General features: G+C 41.5%; 2 protein-coding genes across 3 annotated transcripts in view; both read left to right on the forward strand.

Moving 5' to 3' along the window:
• Nucleotides 1–3,187: 3,187 nt before the first annotated feature.
• LOC119501247 (P2X purinoceptor 7-like) lies at nt 3,188–5,361 on the forward strand. The gene is made up of 4 exons (XM_037791488.1): nt 3,188–3,636; nt 4,004–4,073; nt 4,160–4,314; nt 5,223–5,361. Exons 1-4 carry the CDS (start codon nt 3,509–3,511, stop codon nt 5,359–5,361), a joined length of 492 nt encoding a protein of 163 aa, XP_037647416.1. The 5' UTR covers nt 3,188–3,508.
• Nucleotides 5,362–9,205: 3,844 nt separating this feature from the next.
• LOC119502231 (NLR family CARD domain-containing protein 3-like) overlaps nt 9,206–24,233 on the forward strand; it is a 31,534-nt gene continuing 16,506 nt past the window's right edge. Inside the window, exons 1-6 of one of the 2 annotated variants that reach the window (XM_037793074.1) lie at nt 9,381–9,531; nt 9,666–9,722; nt 12,587–12,664; nt 13,033–13,149; nt 15,908–16,013; nt 17,391–19,231. In XM_037793074.1, coding sequence (XP_037649002.1) covers nt 9,685–9,722; nt 12,587–12,664; nt 13,033–13,149; nt 15,908–16,013; nt 17,391–19,231 — 2,180 coding nt within the window. In that variant the 5' untranslated portion in view covers nt 9,381–9,531; nt 9,666–9,684. Of the gene's footprint in view, nt 9,327–9,380; nt 9,532–9,665; nt 9,816–12,586; nt 12,665–13,032; nt 13,150–15,907; nt 16,014–17,370; nt 19,232–24,233 lie in introns of those variants that run through there. The other variant, XM_037793075.1, reaches the window with a different exon arrangement.

Raw genomic sequence — 24,233 nt, forward strand, 5'->3', positions numbered from 1 at the left:
GCACTACAAGATGATTCTGAAAACATTTGAGGAGAGAAATAGGCGTTAATGTAACATAATATTGATTCATATTTGATCAGCGCTGCCTAGTTTGACCGTTTGATCGGAGTTTGCTGGACAGCAGACCTCAGATCAGCTCTTACTGCTTGTTTTCTTCCGGTCTGTGAAATCTTGCAGATGCCGTCAAGAGCACCGGAGGACACCGGAACACACAGAGGAACAAGATTTTTTCAGGTTACCTGTTTCATGTACTACTGTCAGGATATAGCGACCGACAAATAACTTTTTTTAATCATATTTGCTCCAATCTAGCCTACTTCAGCTTTAAGACGACTTGCTAAAATCAACCAGTCACACGTTTTTGTTTCATCATTTCCAGTCCCCTTCTCTCTCCCCACAATTCCCAAATATTTAGATATCAGTGGTATAAATAAAGCTAATTCAGCTTCTACCTTCTAGCATTTCATCAGTTACCACCAGTGAAAAAAAACCTGAGGAATGCTTTTTAAATTGTTGGAGTAATTAAAAACTGAAATTCATCCAGTAGCACACGGGGTAAAGTCTGTAATTCATGATTGGTTCTATATATCTTGGTACCAGCGGACAGAATGGGTAGACATGTGAAATGGTTTAAATATGCACAGTCCATACGTGCTGTACACTACGTGTGCAGTGTGTGAGGTTAGGAATTTATCATGATCTTTTCCAAGGCCCCCTGAGCAGCTGTTTATGAACTGTAAAGGTGCTCCAGGTAAGATTTTTATGTCAGAATCCAGCTGTCTAATCAGCATAAATAACACAATGGGTCCCACTCACCAATAGCTGCTGAACATTCACTTTATTTTCCAAATGGTCAGTGATAAAATATCTACATGTAGTAGGCTATTACCCAGTTGTCTCTGCTAACTTTGTCAGCTACTGAAGTCTTTACGGCATGATATAGAAAAGGATTGTATTGTGTGTACTATGCAGTGTACTATTAAAATGTTTCTATACAGACGATGTTCAGTTCCCACACCAGATGGGATATATATAATCCCAACATTGTCTTCCACAAACGGGAAAAACCTGACAGTAAACCAGAGATGAGCCTTCAGGATCGTTGATAAACCTACAGTAGGCTACCCCGTGGGGTCTAATCATGAACCTTACGCCCGTGACAGGCACATTAAGGAGCCCGTGGCTTCTGCGGAACCTTTTTTGTTGTTTTATTTCGGCGTCCATGTTAACAGGTTAGAGCAGCCACGCTGCCCGCGTGAGCAGCGCGACTCAGCTGCGTGTCAGCTGCGTCTCTTCTAGATATTTGAGGTCTTGCTTATTTTTACCGTGAGCTACGCGCGGTTCACAGCAACAACAGACAGTGAAAGTGATTTTTTGACTGTATATTGACATCATGTCAGCAACATTACTACACTTTCAATGTGTGTATTTGTAGAATATGTCAATACGGACGTGAAAAAAAAGTAAAGATTTATTGTAAAATCAAAAACTTCCTGCTTTCATTTCAAAATAAAAGCCCTCAAGCGTTTTTTCTGTGGACAGAATTCCTTCATTTTTATCGCAAGGCTTTTATTCTGAAATATGTGCAGAACAGCGTTGTAGAACATGCAGTGACTTGGAGAGCTCCATAAATGAATAAAGTACTGTCTTTTAACTGTGGATTATTAAAAAACATGGTATAGATATATGGGTTAAATGGAAATTGTTAAAACCTGTTAAAAATATAGTTATCTTTGCCCCAAAGCCCATGTTACAGAGCAGTGTATAGTGGTGTCCCCATGTTCTACCTCTGCAATGAAGCTGGCGGGTGAAGTGTTATCGTGTTCAATAGACATGATGGCAAGAACTGTAAAAATAATACCCAGGTTGTAAAACAAATAAAGGACGTTTTCCTTAAAGCTAATGCTATGCTTCATGTATCATATTCCACCATTTCTATGAGCTTTTCTATCTAAAGTGCTCTGGTATGTGGTGCCTGAATTCTTTGGCCCTGACAATTCCCTGCAGACATCAAGCACTGTGCAAGAAGATTCCTTCTGCAGGTCAAGAAACCTCTGCAGGTGATCCAGAACGCGGCAGCGTGACTGGTCTTCAACCAACCCAGAACAGCACACGTCACTCTGATGTTCATATCCCTCCACTGGCTCCCAGTTGCGGCTCGCATCAAATTCAAAGTCAAGTTGCTCGCTTACATAACAGCAACAAAAACAGCTCCCTCCTACTTGAACTCTCTCATCCAGGTCTACACTCCCTCTGTCCTACCTGAACTCCCTCATCCAGGTCTACACTCCCTCTGTCCTACTTGAACTCTCTCATCCAGGTCTACACTCCCTCCCTCCATCCAATAAGGGGGCGTGTCGGTCGGTTAAAAACTTCCGTGGAGGAGACACTGGAGGATACACTGGTGTATCCTCGCTCATAGCTCCTCCAGCAAGCCTCCTCGCTCCTCGATCCTCGATCCTCGCTCCTCGATGCGCATTTTATGAATTGGGACGTCCTTCAAGATGGAGCGCTGAGATCAATTTCCGGGTCACAGCCGGAGGGTCGAGGAGCGAGGAGATGAGGAGGCAAAAAATGGTGAAATGAGATGCAGCTCAGGTAGAGCTAAACAGGAAGCTATTAAACAGGAAGTGACTACACAGGAAGTGACTACAAAGGAAGTGACATCGTGGAATGACAGGAACTGACAAATAATATGAATTTACACATGAATTTCTTTTTAACTATAGAGTAATTATTTCCATCTCGTTTGATTACATATAATTGCTCAAATAAGACGTGAGACAATAAAATAAAAGCCTTGAAAGGCACAACAATAATGTTTGATGTAAAATAAACCAACAGAACTGATTAAGATGCATACTCTAGATTTTATATTCACTAATCATGTACACACTGGAAAATTACAGTTCTATGTGATACTCTGCTAGTTTTCATGGTACATGACTGAACACAGACACATAAAGTCGCCCGTGGAGCTTCTTCCCCTCAGAAATCAGTGATGAAGCTGTCGATATCACCACCGTTCATGTTCTGTTGTTCCTGCTGGAGCTGCTTTCTGCCAGCAGATGTCACCGTTCCCTCTGTTTTACCCCAAAGGTGGTTTATCTGAATGGATGCAGTGAAAACTGAGCTGGTGCTGCTAATGCTTTCTTTCTGACTCACTTTGTTTTGTAAAGGTCAAGTGTCATCATAATGTAGTTAAACTTGATTTAAAGGTCACATATTATACTCCATTTAAACTAGTTATTATAGGTCTCAGACACCTCCAAACCATGTCTCTGAAGTTTTTTTTTCAAAAAAACAATCAGATCATGCATTCCAGCATGTCTCTATAACCTCTGTTTCAGCCCATTTCCAAAAGTGCTGATTTCTGTGTCTGTAGCTTTAAATGAGAATGAGCTGCTGCGCCCCACCCCCTCTGCGGAACCGGCTGTAGCTCTCCGCCCCATCCCCCCCGCCCCTCGGCTTGATACCTTGGTAACAGTAAACAACTCTGAATGTTATAATGACAACAGCTATGAATATGACTGTTCAGTTTGACCCTGAGTCGAACACCGACTCAAACTATGAAGAGGAAGAGGCCCCAGCAGCAGCAGCACTTCCACCTCGAATGCAGCAAGACATTTCACAATGGTTAGTTCAACTTGTTGTGTAACTTTATGTATGGGTTAGCACGGAGGCTAACGGTAGCTAACGTCAGCTCTAATGCTACTTTCACGGCTCTGTAGGTAACGTTATTGTGAGGTATTTGGTCAATAACCAATTTTGTAATTTGTGTAATTTAGTGAACGTTAGGCTCTACGTACGTTGCATGTTTTTCAATTGGTAAGGTATATTTTACTTGATATATCCCGAATATTCTATCATATTGTGCGATAAAAATGTGTGGGGAAAAAAGCTTACTGCTCATTCACCTCAGCTTTTTTGCATCTTCTGTCAGGTTTATAGTATCATATGCTTCACATGTTGAAATGCTCACATTTTTTATTTATTTGTTCAGGTGCACATGTGGAAATTGTGCAAAAATGCCTACAGAACCTGAGAATATCTGCTGCTGGGAGACACAAAAGGTAACATTTTTACTAGCTATATTTAGTTGTGTGTTTAGACATATTTTTCACATTCCATGAGGCTTACCATATGTCATTCACTCTAGGTTAAAAGACGGATGGAGCAGCTGCCGGACAACATCTCCTGCATGATTGAACATCCTGGGTTGGACCCTGTATGTTTAAATTTGTTCACGATGCAAAACGCATATAATGTTTACAGGGCTGAATATGGTGCTTTGCACCAAAGGGCGATAGAGCGGTAAGTGGTTTCTTACTTATTTGATCATCATAATTTTAATCAAAAAGTACAATTAAATGCTAATGTTGTTCATGAAAATAAATACCTGTATGTTAAATTTTATGCAGTCTTCCTTTCCATTACTTCAGTGGGCCTTACATTACACTGTTCACCACACACCATGAATGGCATTACACACCACGATATTGCAGAATAATGCCCCAAAATAAGAACGTGATTACTTTTTAGTATATACTGTAGCTAAGTTTGACATCAGCAGATACTGTTCATATTAAACATGATTTCATGACACATTTTACAGATACTGTAAAGCCTCTATTGTTATTTTCAATCAATAGAACACCATTCTCATAATATATGAATAGAAAAACAAAGGATTCACTGAACCCATAAATAAGAAAGACATTTTTGACAAACCACACTGCTAAAGCTGAATTGGCATTTGTTTGTGCTTCAAACTCAGCACAAACTTGTGATTTCCACTTTATTTCAATTCTGAAAATGCAGCTTATACTGACCTGAAACAATGGTGGCTGATGCAGCATGTAAATACAATACTATTATACTATATTATATAATATTTCAAGTGTGTTGTCATGGCTGGATCCAAATGAAAAGGTATTTTACTGTCTCTGGCAACAAGATTTTGGCTGCAATGATTGTTGCATTCAGACCGTAGTTGAACATGTTATTTTTTTGTTTAATTTGTATTGCTTTTATCTTTGGTATATGACAGCACAGTGTTTCATGTTGTGAGATATTTCTTATTGCTTACAATAAATGTAAAAAGCCACATCAAAAAGTACAAAGTAAAACAAGGGACATACTGATAATAACATGACTAAGTTTTCAAGTTTGGCTCCTGACACGCTGTTTACTAAATACATGTATATTGTCCAATCTTACAGCCAATACAGGTATCTGGCATACAGGAGCTTTGTGAGCTGGTGCTGGGGCTTTCTTGGGCGCAGGATCCGCGTTGTAATTCCGGCCTGTGTGGTACTGCGGATCCGCAGGGAGTTTCCTGACGCCCTGGCTGGTGCTTGACCACTGTAATAAAAAAAGACAAATGTTATGAACCATCAAACAGCCTGAGCCCTCTAAAGCAATGTAGCTGGCTTCCTCGCACATAACTGTGCTTCTAAGCTTCACCAACTGCATGCAAGTGGTAGTACTTGCTGGAACGCAGAATTAAACTGCATTAATTTCTGCCACTGACATGGCAACAAATACATATGTATAAATGCACACACACACATAGTAATATTGTTGTAACTCACGAGGTGTCTGTTGAGGCTGTCACATGTGTGACCGACTCCTCAGGGTCGTACGTAGCATCCAGCCCTTGTGGAGCTAAAAAGGAAGAGCTGCCCTCCAATGCGTCTTCCTCATCCTCCTCCTCCAGTTCCAGGCGAGGTCTCTTTGCTGGCCTCTTTGCTGGGGTGGATGTGAAAAGCGGCAGGGGTTCATCATACAGAACAGGGTCTGTGCCACCACGAAAGTCCTTGCAGGACACAGTAGCCTGTACACCTGTAACACAATTGTACATATCCATGAAACCCATGACAGAATATAAAACACCGATCTATATAAAATTAGAAGAACAACTACAAAAAGCTGCCACTGTGTTTTAAACTTGTTCTGAAATGGTCATAACATGTAAGACTACAAACCTTTACTCCTGACGAATGGATGGAAAGTCCTCCAGGACAACTGTGTGTGCACAGAACGTTGCTCTACTGGGTCTGTTTGGCAGGCAACATCTGGCCTTGTAGGTTGTCTAGAACAGCCCTGTATACAGGAAACAGTCATGTTTACAACATCATCTCAAATGAGTAGTTATGACAACAAGTTACAAATACAGTATAACTTGTGTTGTGACATACCAAAAGTTTGTAAATTCAGTTTGATGAAGTTAGCAGAGCAGAAAGCGTCATAAAGCTAGCTAGACTCACTGTTTGTAATGCAATACGAGACTAACAACTTTATCGGTGAATCATAGCGGTCATACTATCATCTGTGTAAGTCAACACACTGCACAGCTGGCCACTACAGCCGTCGGTCGGGGCGACTGGGTGCTAACATAAACGAAAGCTACATAACGTTTCATAGCAAATTAATCACCGTTTCTGGATTAGTTTACAGTTTGACCACTTGTTTTGAGCATGTGTACTTTCAGGGGAGTCTAAAACAAGTAACTCTCCACACACACAATACAGCAGCTAGCTCCGCACAGCTAGCAGCTAGCTCCGCACAGTCTGCTCCGTTAGGCTAACGGAGCAGACTGTGCCTACAGGCCGCAGTATAAAGTTGCACTAAAAGCAACATGGAGACCCAGTTTACACACACCATACCTACTACTATAGTTATTTTACGGGTTTGAAATGGTGCTTAACGTAAAACAAAAGCCTCTCACAAGCTGAATAATGAAGCTGAATCATTACACTATAAGTTCAAGTTTAGCCGCACTGCATGCTAACTCCGTCTAGCAAACCGGCCCTAATAAACAGTATAATAAAAAAAGGAAAAAATAAAAAACTTACAGCTTCAGGGTCTCCTGATGCATCCCGGACAGTTGGTATTGATCCAATATTCAGTTTCAGGTAACTAGCGTATCCCGCCAGGTACTGACCCTGATTTACAGCACTCGGTTGTGAAATGATTTGCACATACCAACAACTTCTTTGAAACATGTCTGGGCACAGCACCAGCGAAAATAAAGTCCATCCACTGGGTCTTCAGAGGATCCGAAGTGGGTACATGGTGCAAGCTTTTGTGTGGAGTATTGCAGCCAACAACAGAACAAGCGGGTTTTCCTTTCAGCATGTTTACTAGTAAACAGTCGAAATAACAATGGCGGACGCAGCTTGCTGAGCCGGCTACTCCGTGGGCGGGGTTACCAAGCCGGGGTATGGGGGGAGGGGGTGAGGGGGTTGCTGTTCTGTTTCACTGGAAACAGGAAAGCCATATATGGCTTGCATTTCGGCCTAATGACGTCAGAAGACTAGGAAAAAAACGAATTTCTATTTCTGCACCCATTTCCGGACAAACGGAGGAGGAGAAAAAGAGAGAGGATGGTCTTTTATGATACTATGGTGGCCTGTAGACACACTGGGGACAGACATTGATGTTTAAAAGACATGGAAAAGTGCATTTTGCATAATATGTGACCTTTAAAATGATGGAAACTGAATTTGAAATTAAACTCAGCAAACAAGTTGCACAAACGCCCACTTGGACTCAAGTATGAACTGATTAGAGTTTGGTGGTCAAAGGTCAAAGGTCACTGTGACCTCACAAAACACATTTTTGGCCATAACTCAAGACTTCATATGCTAATTATGACAATTTCACACAAATGTTTATCATGATAAAATGATGAAGTGATGACATTTCCGACAGACATGAATGTAAACTGCAACTTGACTGGTTGGGGGAGGCAGACAACGGTGAGGCGGATATTCTCATTGTTTCTTTTCCAAAACAAAACAACTTTACTTATTCCATCTATGTTTAAGTATTTTGAGTTCACTCATTTTAAAATAAGTTAGCTAACTTTACGATATTAACAAAGAAATGTAGGTAACGTTAGTGTTAACGGTTACTTTCATTTTTTAAAACTTAAACATGTTTCTGTGGTTTTCTGTCCAATCTTAAGATGAACAAATATCTGTTACTGCACTGGACAGTGAACTCATCATTATAGTAAAGATGAGACTGCAGGTATTTTGTCATATTAGTATTCAACAACTATCTTTGACAGAACCTCTTTAACATCTCACACAATAACTACAAGTTCACAGTGTTCCTCAGCAGGGAGAGAAAACTGCATATTCACATGTTATAATGAGTGCAGGAGTATATTCTAGTATACTTTACAGTCCAAGTAGCTACAGTTTGTGCCTCTCATGTCTTACCTTTAAAATCAAGTCACAGAGCTAAGCAGACTTTTTTCTGACTATCTTTGAAAAATCCATAAAATCCTTCATCAGCAACACTTAGAGCTGTTTTGAAGACTCCACAAAGACTCCTCTGAACATCTGTTGCAAAATAAAAACACATTTTAATCCCTTTACCAAGTTGTGATTGTATTTCCAAATCCAGGTTGCTGGAAACGGCACGTCCTTGCTCTAAAACACAAGCAAAACGTTCACACCTTTTGTATGATATTGGAATTGTATATTGGAAGAAATATCAATATAAACAAATGTAACTCATATAATTATAGAATATATTTTGAAATTGTGCCTCACATTGTACAAATTGAGCAAAAAGAGAGACATTTCTGGCTACCATCTGTGTTTGGATTGTGAAAAAGAGTTCCACAGTTGCAATGCAGGAAAATGGCTTAAATGATTTTGTATTATGCAACAGACAGAATCATTTTTCATCCAGATATTCAGAAGAATTTAATTTGTAAAAGTCTGTTAAAGAAAACGGAACAGAAAAAATACTTAAGTTTTATACTAAATAGATTTATTAACATAATTTAAACATAAAGCTGAGATCTCTCCATTCCTACTCCACCATGTTCTTGTTCGGTTGGCTTTGGCTATGTTACTAGATTAGGTTTAACACCCTTCATTCACCACACAACCACTCATCCATCTGCTGACTAACTGATAACACTGATTCACACACCTCATCACCTCACTATGTTTTTTTGGTTATTGAATGTTTAGTAATAAACTTGAACACCTTTCAGTTGCGTGAGTGCACACAAACACACACACACACACACACACACACACACACACACACACACACACACACGCACGCACGCACACTCACACGCACACACACACACACACACACACACACACACACACACTCACACACTCACACACACTCAGATAAACTCACCTGACTTCCTGTAAATGGAGAGGGGAGGAGCAACACTTAGCAGGTGATCCAGGTACATGAACAGGAAGAGAAGCCTGACTCTTAAAGTGTTCAGTGACTCCATTTTCAGCGAACAGAGCAGAGGGATGAAGACTGAAGACTGAAGCAGGGTGAGTGTTAATCCAACATTTTATTATTTCACTGTCAAAGTCTCTGAGTCAGTTTCCTCCCTGTGGACTGTAGAGGAGAGAAATGTTAGAATGAACTCAACAGTTTGATTCTTCTGTGAACACAAAGTTATGACTGGCTGAATAATCCTCATTAAACCTGCTGTAACCCAAGAAAACAATCAGAGATTTAAAGAGAACTGACCAGGTGAATGCTGGATGCTTTTATTATACTGTATAATGTGTGTTACTTCCTGTTCTCTCAATCCTGTGACTCTTGCACAAACGTGTTTCCGTTAAATGTTCTGAGCTCACAGTCAGTGTTCCTGTTTCACCTCACAGACTGACTTAAGATCAGAAGATGAGTGATTGTGTGGAGGAAGAGGAGGACAGAGCAGAGTCTCTAGTCTCTGGCTGTCCGTCTATGAAGAATGACGGGTCCAAAGATCATCCTCTGAACGTCAGTAATGAACCTGGACCCTCAGAGTCAAAGTAAGAGACTGTTTACTGTAAGCTGACCTGGTGGACGATGATGCATTGAGGATGAAAACAAAATGTTCTGCTAAAAGATTTATATTCCTCAAAATGCAGCTTCATGTTGTACTGATTGAGCAAGAAGATGTGTCATCTCTGGCTACCATCTATGTTTGGATTATGAAAAATTGTTGCAACTCAGGAAAATGGCTTTAATTATTTTTTTCATTATGCAACAGACAATAGTTTTTATTTTCAGATGTTGAAAAGAATTTTAGTCATATAAGTCTGAAAAAAAATAAATAGAAATATTACAGAAAAAGCACATTAGTTTTTAATCAAATTTATTTAAACATAAAAATGAGATAACATTTGACCAAAACTTTTTAAACTAATTTTAATTCAACCTGTTCAAGCCAAAAGAGATTCTCATAAACACAGCGTGTTAAAAAGCTGATCTGTGTGAGTAACACACACACACGCCCTCATAGATAAACTCAAAGGTCAAAGATTTCCTGTAAATGAATAACAGAGCAGAAGGAGGAATACTGTAGACTGAGGCAGGGTGGTAGTGGGCAGCTAAACTGAAATATTTGTAACAATTGTGCACTTTGCGATAGAAGCAACAAATTTGGCACAGATGTAGGTTTATATGTTATGAAAATATATAGATATTGGGGCACTGCGAATTTGGCCCCTGGGTGGCAAATAGGTGCTACATATTCCAAAATGTTGCAGAATATTTTCATTTGCAGTAAAATTGACAGAGATATCGCTGGACAAAGGTCTGGGTCACCAGTAACTTTTAATCACAGTTAAAGTGATACTGAACTTTGGTAGAACTTTGGGTTGTATTGCTAACTAGCTGTGATATATGACTAACTAAAGAAGAAAATCATCATCGACTGCTCCCGTGAGGGGATTACGTTTTTTTTTTTTTTTTTTCTCTCTCTCTATTTACTACCTTGTTAGCAAAACAGGTCGCTAAGGTTGCTTTCACTCATAACCCATTCTGTTCGGTTAAAACAAACTCAGGTCCGTTTTCCCGGTTAGTACAGTTTATTTGAGCTGATGTGAAAGCTCATTCAAACTCTGGTGAAGACCAAACAACCGAACTCTGGTCCACATTAAAAGTTTGGTCTCGGTCCGCTTCTAAGCGAACTCTGGTGCAGTTTGTTTCTGGTGTGAAAGCAAGCGAACCAACTACTGGCAGAGATGTGATTTTAGCATGATTTCAAAAGCTAAACTCCTAATAAATCCATCTGCTGATGGTGAAATCTGTTCAGGAAGTGATCCTATTGATCTGTATTTAAGGTCATGTATAGAAGCACGCCAGCTGTTAAAACTGCTGTGCTTGTATCCGACTCTGTGTACTTTGTCATTTCATGAACTCCATTAAAAAGTGTGTGACAGCGATCCCACAGTAATACGCCTCATCTAAAAGCGTGCAAAGGGGCTTTTGTACAGTCCTGTCTCTACTATTATTCATCATAACATGTGGCCAGTTTTGCAGTCTAATAATACTACTAATGTTTATTATTAGTATTTATACCTTCTGTCAGTCACTGAATTTGATTTCCCCACGTGGGTCCTGATGATGCAGGATAACAATCAGAGAGTTACCTGTCAGTCTCTATAACTACCTGTTTACTCCTCTGGTTGGTTTGTAAAAAGTCAGTTTGAACAGGAACCGGACCAGAAATTAAATGTAACAATGGATTATTTTTTCTCTTAGTCCGGACCAAATGAACCCAACCACAGGCGAGAAAAAACCCCTTAATCACACTTTTAGCACATAAACAAATGGGAACAAAGGGGACTCTGATAACATGTAAATAACGAGTTCTGTAGGATCCTGTGATTTGAATTTGATAATAAAAATGGAATCAACTGTGAAATGTGGAATATCGTGGAATTTGCCAAAATGTGAATACAATTGATAAAAATCAGGGTTTTCTTTGCCATTATAAGTTTTTTTCACAGCATCTGAGCCAACTGAACAGAAAAAAACTATGCTGTTATGTTTTGGTGTTCTTTACGGTCGCGCTGCTTCTGTCCTCTGCTCTCTGTGTTGGTGTTTCATCGAGAGCGAGGCTCAGCTCCTCCACACACGGACACACTGGTGGCTTCTCAGCATGAGACCTACGAAAAACATGAAGACTCTGACATGTTCCCGTGGCACCAGTCCATCTATCCCCTCAGTCACAAACAGCTTGCTGGCAGGACCTCGCAAATATATTGTGCTGGTTAAACGTCCAGGGAACCACCCCATGTTTACCATGACAATGCCACATTATTCTTCATACCGTCTGCCTCAATATACCTGTATTCACCCTCTGTCTGAAACGCTCCTTTTATCGAATACGAAAAATTTGCTTTGAATCCCGGCGCTCGTCCTGGGGGCTTGGTTTAGCAATATCTAAAGATATTCCTCTACACTTCAGTAATGAACCTGCACCCTCAGACACAAAGTAAGACAGCTGCTATGTTCACATTTCTACACAAATGTATTTGCCAACTAAAATTGAACAGACTTCGTCAAATAAACTCTTCTTCTTAGTATCTGTGACAGCTGTCAGTCACCTAGAAAAGATCTAATCTAATCTAAGAAAACTGCTACAAACCTTTAACCCTCCTTATTGTTGACAGTAGCAGTAGTTTGTGTATTTAGAGCTAATTAGATGGCTTTAATATCAGAGAATGTATCAAGGATTCATGTGATATGAGTTCAATCATCTTGGTGTTTGCAGAGTTCAGTACAGACAGAGAGCAGAGTCTCCAGTACCCAGCTGTCTGTCTATGAAGAGTGACCGGTCCAGAGGTCGTCCTCCACACTTCAGTAATGAACCTGGACCCTCAGAGTCAAAGTAAGAGAGCTGCTACTAACTCATTTACATGACTAATTTTTCAGCTATCTCCGCCAACGTTCTCTGTTGATATTGTTTGTATGTTAAAGTTTTTACTGAAGTTTATTTGCAAACTAAAATTTAACAAACTTTTTGTGACACAGACAAAGTTAAATGATTTGTGCCATCTTCCTCTTAGTATCTGTGAAAGCTGTAAGTCACCTAGAAATGCGGTAATGTAATCAAATAGGACGGCTACAAACTTTTAAACCTCCTAATTATTGACAGTAGCAGTAGTTTGTGTATTTAGAGCTAATTAGATGGCTTTAACATCAGAGAATTTATCAAGGATTCATGTGATATGAGTTCAATCATCTTGGTGTTTGCAGAGTTCAGTACAGACAGAGAGCAGAGTCTCCAGCACCCAGCTGTCTGTCTATGAAGAGTGACCGGTCCAAAGGTCGTCCTCCATACTTCAGTAATGAACCTGGACCCTCAGAGTCAAAGTAAGAGACTGTTTTTACTGTAAGCTGACCTGGTGGACATTGGTGCATTGAGGATGAAGACGAAATGTTCTGCTAAAAGATTATATTCCTCAAAATGCAGCTTCATGTTGTACTGATTGAGCAAGAAGATGTGTCATCTCTGGCTACCATCTATGTTTGGATTATGAAGAAGAGTTGCAACTCAGGAAAATGGCTTAACTTATTTTTTTTATTATGCAACAGACAATAGTTTTTTCTTCAGATGTTGAGAAGAATCTTAGTCATATGAGTCTGAAAAAAAACAACAGAAATATTACAGAAAAAATCACATTAGTTTTTAATGAAATTGATTTAAACATAAAAATGAGATAACATTTGACCAAAACTCAGTATAATTCAACCTGTTCAAGCCAAAAGAGATTCTCATAAACACACCGTGTTCAAAAGCTGATCTGTGTGAGCAACACACACACGCCCTCATAGATAAACTCAAAGGTCAAAGATTTCCTGTAAATGAATAACAGAGCAGAAGGATGTAGACTGTAGACTGAGGCAGGGTGGCAGCGGGGCTTTGGGTTGTATTGCTAACTAGCTGTGATATATTTTAGACTTTAGACTTTATTGTCCCACAAGGGGAAATTCTTTTTCACAGCACTGTACTTGTCAGACACCAATACAAACAACAGCACACAGTATCACAGTAACAGTAACAGCAACATCAATACAACAGTGACAACTACAGAAAATGACCGACAGCAGTACACACTCAGGCCTATTCAGCGACGCCTGTTGTTTAAGGCGGCTATGACTGCCGGTATAAGGCTTTTCCCAAAGCGAGCCGTGTTGCACCTCAGTGTTCTGTACCGCTGCCCGGAGCGGGACATTATGTTAAGGTGGTTTATTGAGTTGGTGTGTGATGTCCTGTGCTATTGAGATTACATTGTGTGCAATGGCTTTGTTGTTGAGTTCTGTGAGGTTGGGTGTGGGGAGACCAGTTATCCTGGCAGCAGTGTTGGTTATGTGTGTGAGTTTTGCCCGGTTAGTGACGGATAACGTGTTAAAAAGCAGGTGGAACAGTAGAGTAGGCTGGGCTGGATAATGCTCTGGTACAGCAGTAGGAGGAGATTGGGGGGGTAAAATAAAGTCCTTTAAGTTTGCGGATGACTGATAGTCTTTGATGGCTCCTTTTTTGAATTTCGTCACGTCGCCCGCTCCTTATTTGCATAAAGTTGAGGTCTAGTCTACTTTATGCAAATCACGGGTGTCCGACGCGACTCGCTGCCTCTCGGAACTCCTGAGAATCTTTTAAAGCAAACGTTGTCGATCCAAAATAAAGACAGATTCAGCAACTGCATGGATTATTTCTGGCCTCAAATGTTCTCAGAAACACATTTCGGTGAACTATTTTCGTGAAATATAAGAAGAAAAAAGTTTCCAAACGATCCTCCATATTGTTTCCGGTTTGAAAGCTGGGAGCAGCAGTCCACGGAGGGAAAGCGTTCTTCCAATCAGGAGCCTAGTGCCTTGTTAATAGTGACAGCCCACCAAGCGTCCAATGCTGATAAGCGGCCCGTCCCCTCGCGATAAAAAAGGACCCTGACGACACGTACCATTAGCCTTACAGGCGAATTGAAGGGGATCCAGTTGTGGGGCGACAACTGGCAGGATTGTGTTTAGCAGCAGCTTCTCCAGGCACTTCATTATTATGGATGTTAAGGCAATGGGGCGGTAGTGGTTGAGTTCTGTGGGACGGGGTTTTTTAGGTACAGGGATTATGGTAGCAGTTTTTCAGAGGGTGGGTACTGTGGCAGTGTGGTAGGATTCACAGAACAGTGAGTGGAGGATTGGTGAGAGTTCCTGGGCGCAGATAAAAAGCACATTAGTGTTTAACCAAATTGATTTAAACATAAAAAATGTATAAGATTTGACCAAAACTAATTTTAATTCAACCTGTTCAAGCCAAAAGAGATTCTCATAATCACACCGTGTTAAAAAGCTGATCTGTGTGAGTAACACACACACGCCCTCATAGATAAACTTTAAGGTCAAAGATTTCCTGTAAATGGAGAGGGGAGGAGCCACACTGACCAGGTGATCCAGGTACATGAGAAAAGGGAGGGAATCGTGAAAGTGTTCAGTCAGTCAGCTCAGACTGAAAACTGTAGACTGAGGCAGGGTGAGTGTTAATCCAATATTTTATTACTTTACTGCCAAAGTGTCTGAGTCAGTTTCCTCCCTATCGGCTGTAGAGGAGAGAAATGTGCCGCTGCCACCTTGTGGTTTCCCGGCGTGCCCTCACAATATGCGTGTCCATGAGCAAGTTGCAGTTTTTTTTCCATCATGTTATATAGCCTCCAGAATAATATCAATGTTTTAAAAGTGGCCAAAGAGAGCTGATTATGTCCTTTACTGATTCACAGTCACTTTGGGCAGTTTAGTTTGAGTTAGTTAGGTTTGAACTGAGGTTAGAAGTGGTCTACATATTGCGGTGACCAGCAGTCTGAGACACACAGCATGTAACACTGGTGTCCTGGTCTTCCTTGTTAGAATAGAATAATATCAATGTTTTAAAAATGGCCGTTGTTCACCTTTAATAAAAAAAACTTCAGCCAGATCACTAAATGTTGAATAAGACAGTCAGATAGGAAAAGCAGCTAATTCTTGTTTATTAAAGCAGGAGAGTTCAAATAAAGGAACATTTTCATTACAGACTGAAAGTCTTGATATTTTTCACCAACAATCAACAAATCATTTTAGTAATAAAATAATGTCTCCACAGAGAGAAGAAGAGGAGTCATGCTTCTATGGAGGAGCTGATGTCCAGATCCAGAACAAGACCTGGACTGCAGACAGCCAGTCAGACCAGCACTGTACAAAGTAAGGCTGTAGATGTGTCTGCTGATGTCTTCATGTCTGAAAACAGGACTTGTTGTTTTAATACACTGACTATTATTGTGACAACCATTTAAGATCTTCTCCATCATACATATCTGCTCTGCATCACTTGTACTTTGTTCTCCTTTGAGAGAAAATCTGAACCCAAAAGCAATACATTTATATTTTTATGTTTTGTTTTTATGATAGCACTCCGTCTTTGCATTAACCAATCAGAATGATGTTTGTTTTCCATCTGCATAGATGAAGATGGAGAACTATTAAACTCTGTATAAAGTAACAACATCACTGTTCTATCACAGACAGACAGTCACACTGACTAACAACCAGACAGCAGCCTGAGACACAACAAGAGACACAGACTGTGAACAACAGCCCACATTAGCTTTCCTGCTAAAGTCTCCTTCTCTAACTTATAAACACACGTCTGGTCCTGCAGAGCGACACGTTGAACAAGCGACCAAACAAACACCCACTGAGGAAAGCTGCACTGCTAACATCAGTTTTCAGGCTACAGTAGAGTGATAATTAGCTCGTCAGTTGCAGCACATTAAACATCTTAAAAAGTGTTAATATATAATATCTAATATCAACATTGGTTAGTTTAGATGTTTAACAGGGTCCTGTCACTTCAGTTCCTCTGCTAAAAAAACACTGTCTGCACTGAGCTGGTAAGTTTCAGATTTCAGCTCATTTGTTTACTTTGTCTTTTGCTGTTTTCTGTTCTGCGATGTGCCAAGCCATGAATATATGCATTACCACTGCAGGAAAAACCGAGCTGAGCTGTAGTCACATCGGAGGTTTATTTATTTACTGCTGAAAACTCAACATTTCCTTCTGCTTCACATAATAGTCCTCCACCAGCAGGGGGCTTTTATTTTGAAGCAGCTATAGGAAACGCAGTGTATTTCTCAGATTCATGGTTCTTTGTTAGAGGTGCTATATATAGTAAATACAGGTCTACACAACAAGACATGAACATATTCCACGTTATTTGATCAGTTTTACATATTACAGGAAGGTAGGAACAGCCACAGTGAGTTGTTTAGATGAAGAGCTGCTGGCGAGCAGCTGAGTCTCCGCCTCCTCTGCTGTCAATCAAACATGTACACCAACACGCAGTCAGAGGCTGAGAAAAAAATTGGCATTTCTGGTACTTATCTTTAAAAATAACATCTATAAACAATAAATGTAAAAATCACCTTGACGTTAGTTTTGACTTCAAGAAGGGATGATGACTTTATAACCTTTACTTCTTTATTGGTTGTTATATTGATATTTTCATGTTAGCATTGGAAATAAAAAAGTTTCTTTATTTCGTCTGAAACTTTTTTCTCTCTCTTTCAGCAGATAGGGTTCTGCAGGAGGTTGTAGATGAACATAAGATCAGTCTGAAGAAGAGATTTGAATGTGTGACTGAAGGAAGTGATGAAACAGGAAGTGGAACCCTCCTCAATAGGATCTACACTGAGCTCTGCATCACAGAGGGACAGAGTGAAGAGGTTAATACCCAACATGAGGTGATGCAGCTTGAGACAGTTTCCAAGATGAAGACCCTCCATGACACTCCAATCAAGTGCCAGGACATCTTTAAAGCCTTACCTGACCAACAGGGACACATCAGAGTCGTTCTGACGAACGGCGTCTCTGGCGTTGGAAAAACCTTCTCAGTGCAGAAGTTCACTCTGGACTGGGCAGAGGGCTGGGAAAACCAAGATGTCAGTCTGGTGATTCTGCTTTCGTTCAGGGAGCTGAACTTGATCAGAGATGAGCAGTACAGTCTTCTCATGCTGCTCCATGTTTTCCATCCAACATTACAGAAGGTCACAGCAGAGAAGCTCGCTGTCTGTAAAGTTCTGTTCATCTTTGACGGCCTGGATGAAAGCAGACTTTCACTGGATTTCCACAACAATGAGGTTTTGTCTGATGTCACCCAGAAGTCATCAGTCAACATGCTGTTGACAAACCTCATCCAGGGGAATCTGCTTCCCTCAGCTCTCGTCTGGATAACTTCCCGACCTGCAGCAGCCAATCAGATCCCTCCTGCATGTGTTGACAGGGTAACAGAAGTACGAGGCTTCACTGACGCCCAGAAGGAGGAGTACTTCAGGAGGAGATTCAGTGATGAAGAGCTGTCCAGCAGAATCATCTCACACATCAAGACATCCAGGAGCCTCCACATCATGTGTCTAATCCCAGTCTTCTGCTGGATCACTGCTACAGTTCTGGACCACATGTTGACTACAGACCAGAGAGGAGAGCTGCCCAAGACCCTGACTGACATGTACTCACACTTCCTGGTGGTTCAGACAAAGAGGAAGAAGCAGAAGTATGGTGAGGGACATGAGACGAGTCCACAGGAGCTGACGGAGGCTGACAGGGAAGTTCTTCTGAAGCTGGGGAGGCTGGCGTTTGAACAGCTGGAGAAAGGAAACATCATGTTCTACCAAGAAGACCTGGAGCGGTGTGGTCTGGATGTCACAGAGGCCTCGGTGTACTCAGGAGTTTGTACAGAGATCTTCAAGAGAGAGTGTGTGATCTTCCAGAAAACAGTCTACTGCTTTGTTCATCTGAGCATTCAGGAGTTTCTGGCTGCAGTCTACATGTTCCACTGTTACACAAACAGGAACACAGAGGTACTGGAGGACTTCCTGGGAGAAGACTACAAGCACAGAGAGTTATACCCAAAGTCTTTTTTCAAGAACATCTCAAAGTATTTTGGAAACAGTGATAGTCGTGGCCCATCTCTGGATGTCTTCCTGAAGAGAGCCATGGAGAAATCCCTTGAAAGTAAAAATGGCCACCTGGACCTGTTTGTTCGTTTCCTTCATGGCCTCTCTCTGGAGTCCAACCAGAGGCTCTTAGGAGGTCTGCTGGGTCAGACAGAAAACAGTCCAGAAACCATCCAGAGAATCATCAACAACCTGAAGGAGATGAACAGAGATCATATCTCTCCTGACAGAAGTATCAACATCTTCCACTGTCTGACGGAGATGAACGACCAGTCGGTACATCAGGAGATCCAAGAGTTCCTGAAGTCAGAGAACAGATCAGAGAAGGAACTCTCTGAGATCCACTGCTCAGCTCTGGCCTACATGCTGCAGATGTCAGAGGAGGTTCTGGATGAGTTGGACCTGGGGAAGTACAACACAACAGACGAGGGACGACTGAGACTGATTCCAGCTGTGAGGAACTGCAGAAAAGCTCAGTAAGTCCAGATGTGATTAACTTTATAGATCAGTGTAGATTAGTAGTTTAGTTCTTCAAATATACACACTATAAAATTATTCTTAAAATATAATATTCTTATAAGTGTTCCACGTGTTTATTACATAAATATGTCAGTTGTATTTTGTCACAGATGTTCTTGAGCTGTTTCAAATGTTGAGTGCAAAAAATGTTTCAGTAGGTTGTGTTTCTAGCTGTCAAGTTAATGAACACATTTATTCTATTTATTTCTAATACTTGATACATTTTACAGTTTTTTCTTATTTATCTTTTTGGGTGATGGAGGCGACATTTGAAACTGGTAAAACAAATGAAAAATCAGCTTCCTTTATTATCTCCTTTAGCATAGGATACACTGGACCGTCCTTTACCAAAGGAAACGAGAGAATAACATCCCACAATTCCTTACGGTCGCAGCATTTAAAGCGACGCAACATTAGGCCATTCATAATAACAAACAATATGCTGATCTTGCATGTTATTTTCTTACCCTCATACACTAATTGGGATTCATGTTTAATATGAGTGGACAGTGACAACCATTTTGTTTCACTTTATTTTTTTATTAATTTATTATTTCGAACATGTAACAAATACCTCAGTAAAAAACAAAACAAGAATAACTAATAAAATGAACAGTAAACAATCAATTAACAAATAATCAACATAAATAAATATTTCATGTCCAAAAAGAAGTTGGAAGAAGTACAGCCTACACTTACAGTATATGATCCTACCCCTTCTCCATAACTCCAACAATTAACTCAATATTTGTCATATATTCCTTGTTTATTTCAATCCCAACCTCAGTAATGAAGTGATGTTTTTCACCGGTTGTCCACGTTATGTCAGATGATCTTTATTATCTGTTGATGTATAGTGTTCCAGCAGCAGGAGGAGGACCTGTGGTATCTCTCTTTCACACACCGCAGGTGAAAGAGTCTGTCACTGAAAGACCAATTTATGAACACACGGGGGAAAGTGCGTCTTTTGTAGTCTATCTTCAGAATATTGTAGTTTCACCACGGCAGACTCACGTCACTAACATCCGCCGCCGTCACATCATAATGACAGAGTCTAGTGAAAGTGTCGGATTCTCCTAATACCGCTGTTGTCTTTTCCTAACTCCTTCTGAATTCTCCTTCTCATCTTTCCTTGACCTCATGACCTTTTCCATTGGGGTCAAGGAAAAGTGGTTAGGAAAAGATGTTAGGACGTAATTATTTGACTTTTCGAACGCAACCCTGATGCTGGGGCTTGCACTGGCTGAATATGAGCGAACTGCTAACTGGGGGTACATCTCCCCTAGGCTACACCTAGATTGGTGATTACTTTGGTTACTTTGAGCTGAGCAGGAGAGAGGAATGCAGCAGGAGCCCAACGCCATTATCACGGAGAGGATAAGCGTTTTGTATTGATCTTTTATCTGTTCATTTATTTTATTTCAAGCCAACATGGGCACGGTCTTTTAACGGAATTAAATCACTGCACCAAGTCACATTCACTCATCTCACTCAGCAGCACTAAGCACATTATACACTTACCTGTTTCACACAACACTTACATGTTCACACAACACTTACATGTTCACACAACACTTACTTGTTCACACAACACTTACATGTTCACACAACACTTACATGTTCACACAACACTTACCTGTTTCACACAACACTTACCTGTTTCACACACTTACCTGTTCTCACACATCACTAAATGATTCTCCAGACACGATTCTCACTTCCGCATCACGTTCCCCCTTCACTCGACACCACCACTCAGTGCACCAAGCAAATCCCACCCCAACATTCACTTTTTTTTTGCATTTATCTCAAATTGCCACTACTACTTCTTGTTAGTTTTATCCTCTTGTTTTATTTCATTCTATTTTATTTTTTTATTCAGTCCAGTACTGCAGCCTAGCCAACTGTTTTAATGCTGTTTTAACTCTGGCATAGCCCCATTTAAACGCTGTCATAACCTTCTGTTCTATTTCTTATTTTATATATATATATAATTATTTATTCAATTTTTCATTTATATATTTTCACACACACACTAAACACTCATACATCACTCACTAACCATGGCAACCGGACCCCGATCAAAGGAAGAGATGCAGAACATTTGGACCTCAGCATTTGCACCAGAAAAACAAAAAAATAAACTCTCAATAGAAGGAAAAAGTCTACACCCATCACAAAAACCCCTCCATCCCCCCAGAACCGAAAAATACCAACAAAAAGACCCCAACAGAACCACACCATCACAGGAACAAGACAACCAGCAGAAACCCAGACAGCCCCAACCAGCACCTGCTCAACCACCCAAAGACCCACGCCTGTACCGCCGCGAGCAGCTTGCCAACAAATCAAAAACCATCCAAAACCGATCACCCTCAGTAGACCGCTTCATCAAAGAAACCCTCAAGGAACTGGATTCACTACAGCCCATCACACCACCATGGGGGGCCACTGCACCACAAACTACCAGTCCACAACCACAAGACACCAAAGCACCAAAGCACCAAAGGAAACACCAGCACTGCACTCTCCCTCACCATTCCCACCACCAGCAATAATGAAACAGTAACCCCCCAACCCACCACCCCCATGGAAACCCAGGTCCTGGCAGCACTACTGGACAAAATCCAACAACTATTCACCGAACTCAATAAAAACATCATATCAACTCCACTTGCCCACTTCATCCCACAACTCCAAAACACCATCGGACTCATGAGCACAACCCTGATGCACGGCAAACCAACACCCCAACCCCCCACCGCTGCAACCCCCCATCCAGCCACCTTTGCAGAGACCGTCAACCAAAACATGGACAACTACAGTGAACATTTCAGCACCATCCCCAAGAAGAGAGCCCGGAAAGAACAAGAAGACACAGATTCACCCCAAAGCCCCTCACTCATACCAGTAGTCATCGATAACATCAACCACGACATCTTTACCACCAACAAATCCATCTACCAAGAACTCATCCGCTGCAAACCTGACATCAAAATAAAAAAGCTAATCCGCATGAGGAAAGGAGGCATTCTCATATTTACACACGACGTACACTCCATAAACTCCCTTCTCTCCCCCTGGCACCAAGACTCATTTCAGCACTCAAACATCACATACCGCCCAGCAAGAAAAGCGACACCAGCCACCACTCACCAACAAACCAAACAGCTGATTATCAAGGGTATCCACACCGACATAAACACAGAAGAAATAACAAAAGAACAGGAAAAACAAGGCATCTCCACAACCAAAGCACACCGCATCATCAGCAGAGCCACTCAACAACCCACCACCTTCATAAGGATCCACCTCACCAACCCCGCAGATGCACCTGGTCTCATTCAAGAAGGCTTCTACATGAACTTCTTCCACTACAGAGTCGAAAGATCTCACCCACCTCCATCCACCCAACAATGTTTCAACTGCCAACAATTCAACCACACATTAATGCAATGCAAGACCCCGGTCACATATCTCAGATGTTCAGAAAACCACCACCACAAACAATGCAACAAGGACAGAACAGACTGTAAATGTGCCAACTGCGGCGGCAAGCACCCCTCCATCTCCAAACACTGCCCCACCTACCTAGCCCTCACCACCACAGCACCAAGAAGCTCCCGTCCACAAGATCGTCCAAGGTTCCAGTTCCCCCCCAATTCCCACATCCCACCAACCCCCCAGGACACCACAACAACCCCCCAGGACACCACACCAACCCCCAAGGACAACACACCAACCCCCCAGGACTCCACGCCAACCCCCCAGGACTCCACACCAACCCCCCAGGACTCCACACCAACCCCCGAGGACAACACACCGACCCCCCAGGACCCCACACCAACCCCCCAGGACACCACACCGACCCCCCAGGACCTCAGCACAAACCTCAACAAGATTCATGAAGACCTCAAACTCGTCTATGCAAAGACGACACTACTGTACAGAAAATCCTGGAAAGCATCAGAAAAAACACAAACTTTTTAAAACAGTCCCATCTTTAAACCGCTCAAAATTTATTTTTTTAGTCTTTTTATCCAATCCTTTTAACCCTTTTTGGCTACCACCTTATGGCTACTTTAACTGAAAAACAAGTCACAGTAGCCTCCATTAATGAAACTCTCCTCAGGAAAGAAACACCTTTTAACCTGGATGGTTTTAATATTCTTAGAAAAGAGCGACCAACAGGCCATGGAGGCGGAGTGGCACTTTTAATCAAACAGGGAATCGAATACAGGGAAACCCTTTTTAATCTGACACAAGAAGAACTGGCACACAATGAATACATGGCCACCACACTGCTTTTAAATACATCCACCACTCTCCTCATCTCATCAATATATTGTCCCCCTGGAATACAGCCCTCAGGAAAACTCATCAAGACCATCACCAACAAAAACAGAAACGTGCTCATAATGGGAGATTTTAATGCCAAACACAAAGATTTTAACTGCAACACTACAAACAAATCAGGAATAACACTCAAAGAAATACTGGACACCACCAACCTCACTATCCTCAATAGTGATGAACCGACACACATCCACCTGCCAACTCCACCATGGACATACTGGACCTTGCCCTCTCTTCACCAGACCTCTGAGCCACACTCCACAACTTCCATGTGAGCCACGACATCGGCAGCGACCACCTCCCGATCCTCGCCACTTTCTCCCTCACAATCCAACACCTGCCACTACAACCACGGTACAACTACAAAAAAGCAAACTGGGAAAACTACAGGAAACACATCATCAAAGACACCACGGACATCACTCAGATCCTCCTCGACCACCATTCACTAGACCACCTGGCTACACGCATCGGATCACTACTCACCCAGGCTCGTAACACATGCATCCCACTTCACTCCGCCACCAAACCACAGCAACAGCTCCCACCCCACATCCTACGCCTGATCAAAGAAAACTACGGAGGCACTACATCAAATACAGA

This window comes from Sebastes umbrosus, chromosome 14 (genome assembly GCF_015220745.1).
Source record: "Sebastes umbrosus isolate fSebUmb1 chromosome 14, fSebUmb1.pri, whole genome shotgun sequence".
Taxonomy (NCBI): Eukaryota; Metazoa; Chordata; class Actinopteri; order Perciformes; family Sebastidae; genus Sebastes; species Sebastes umbrosus.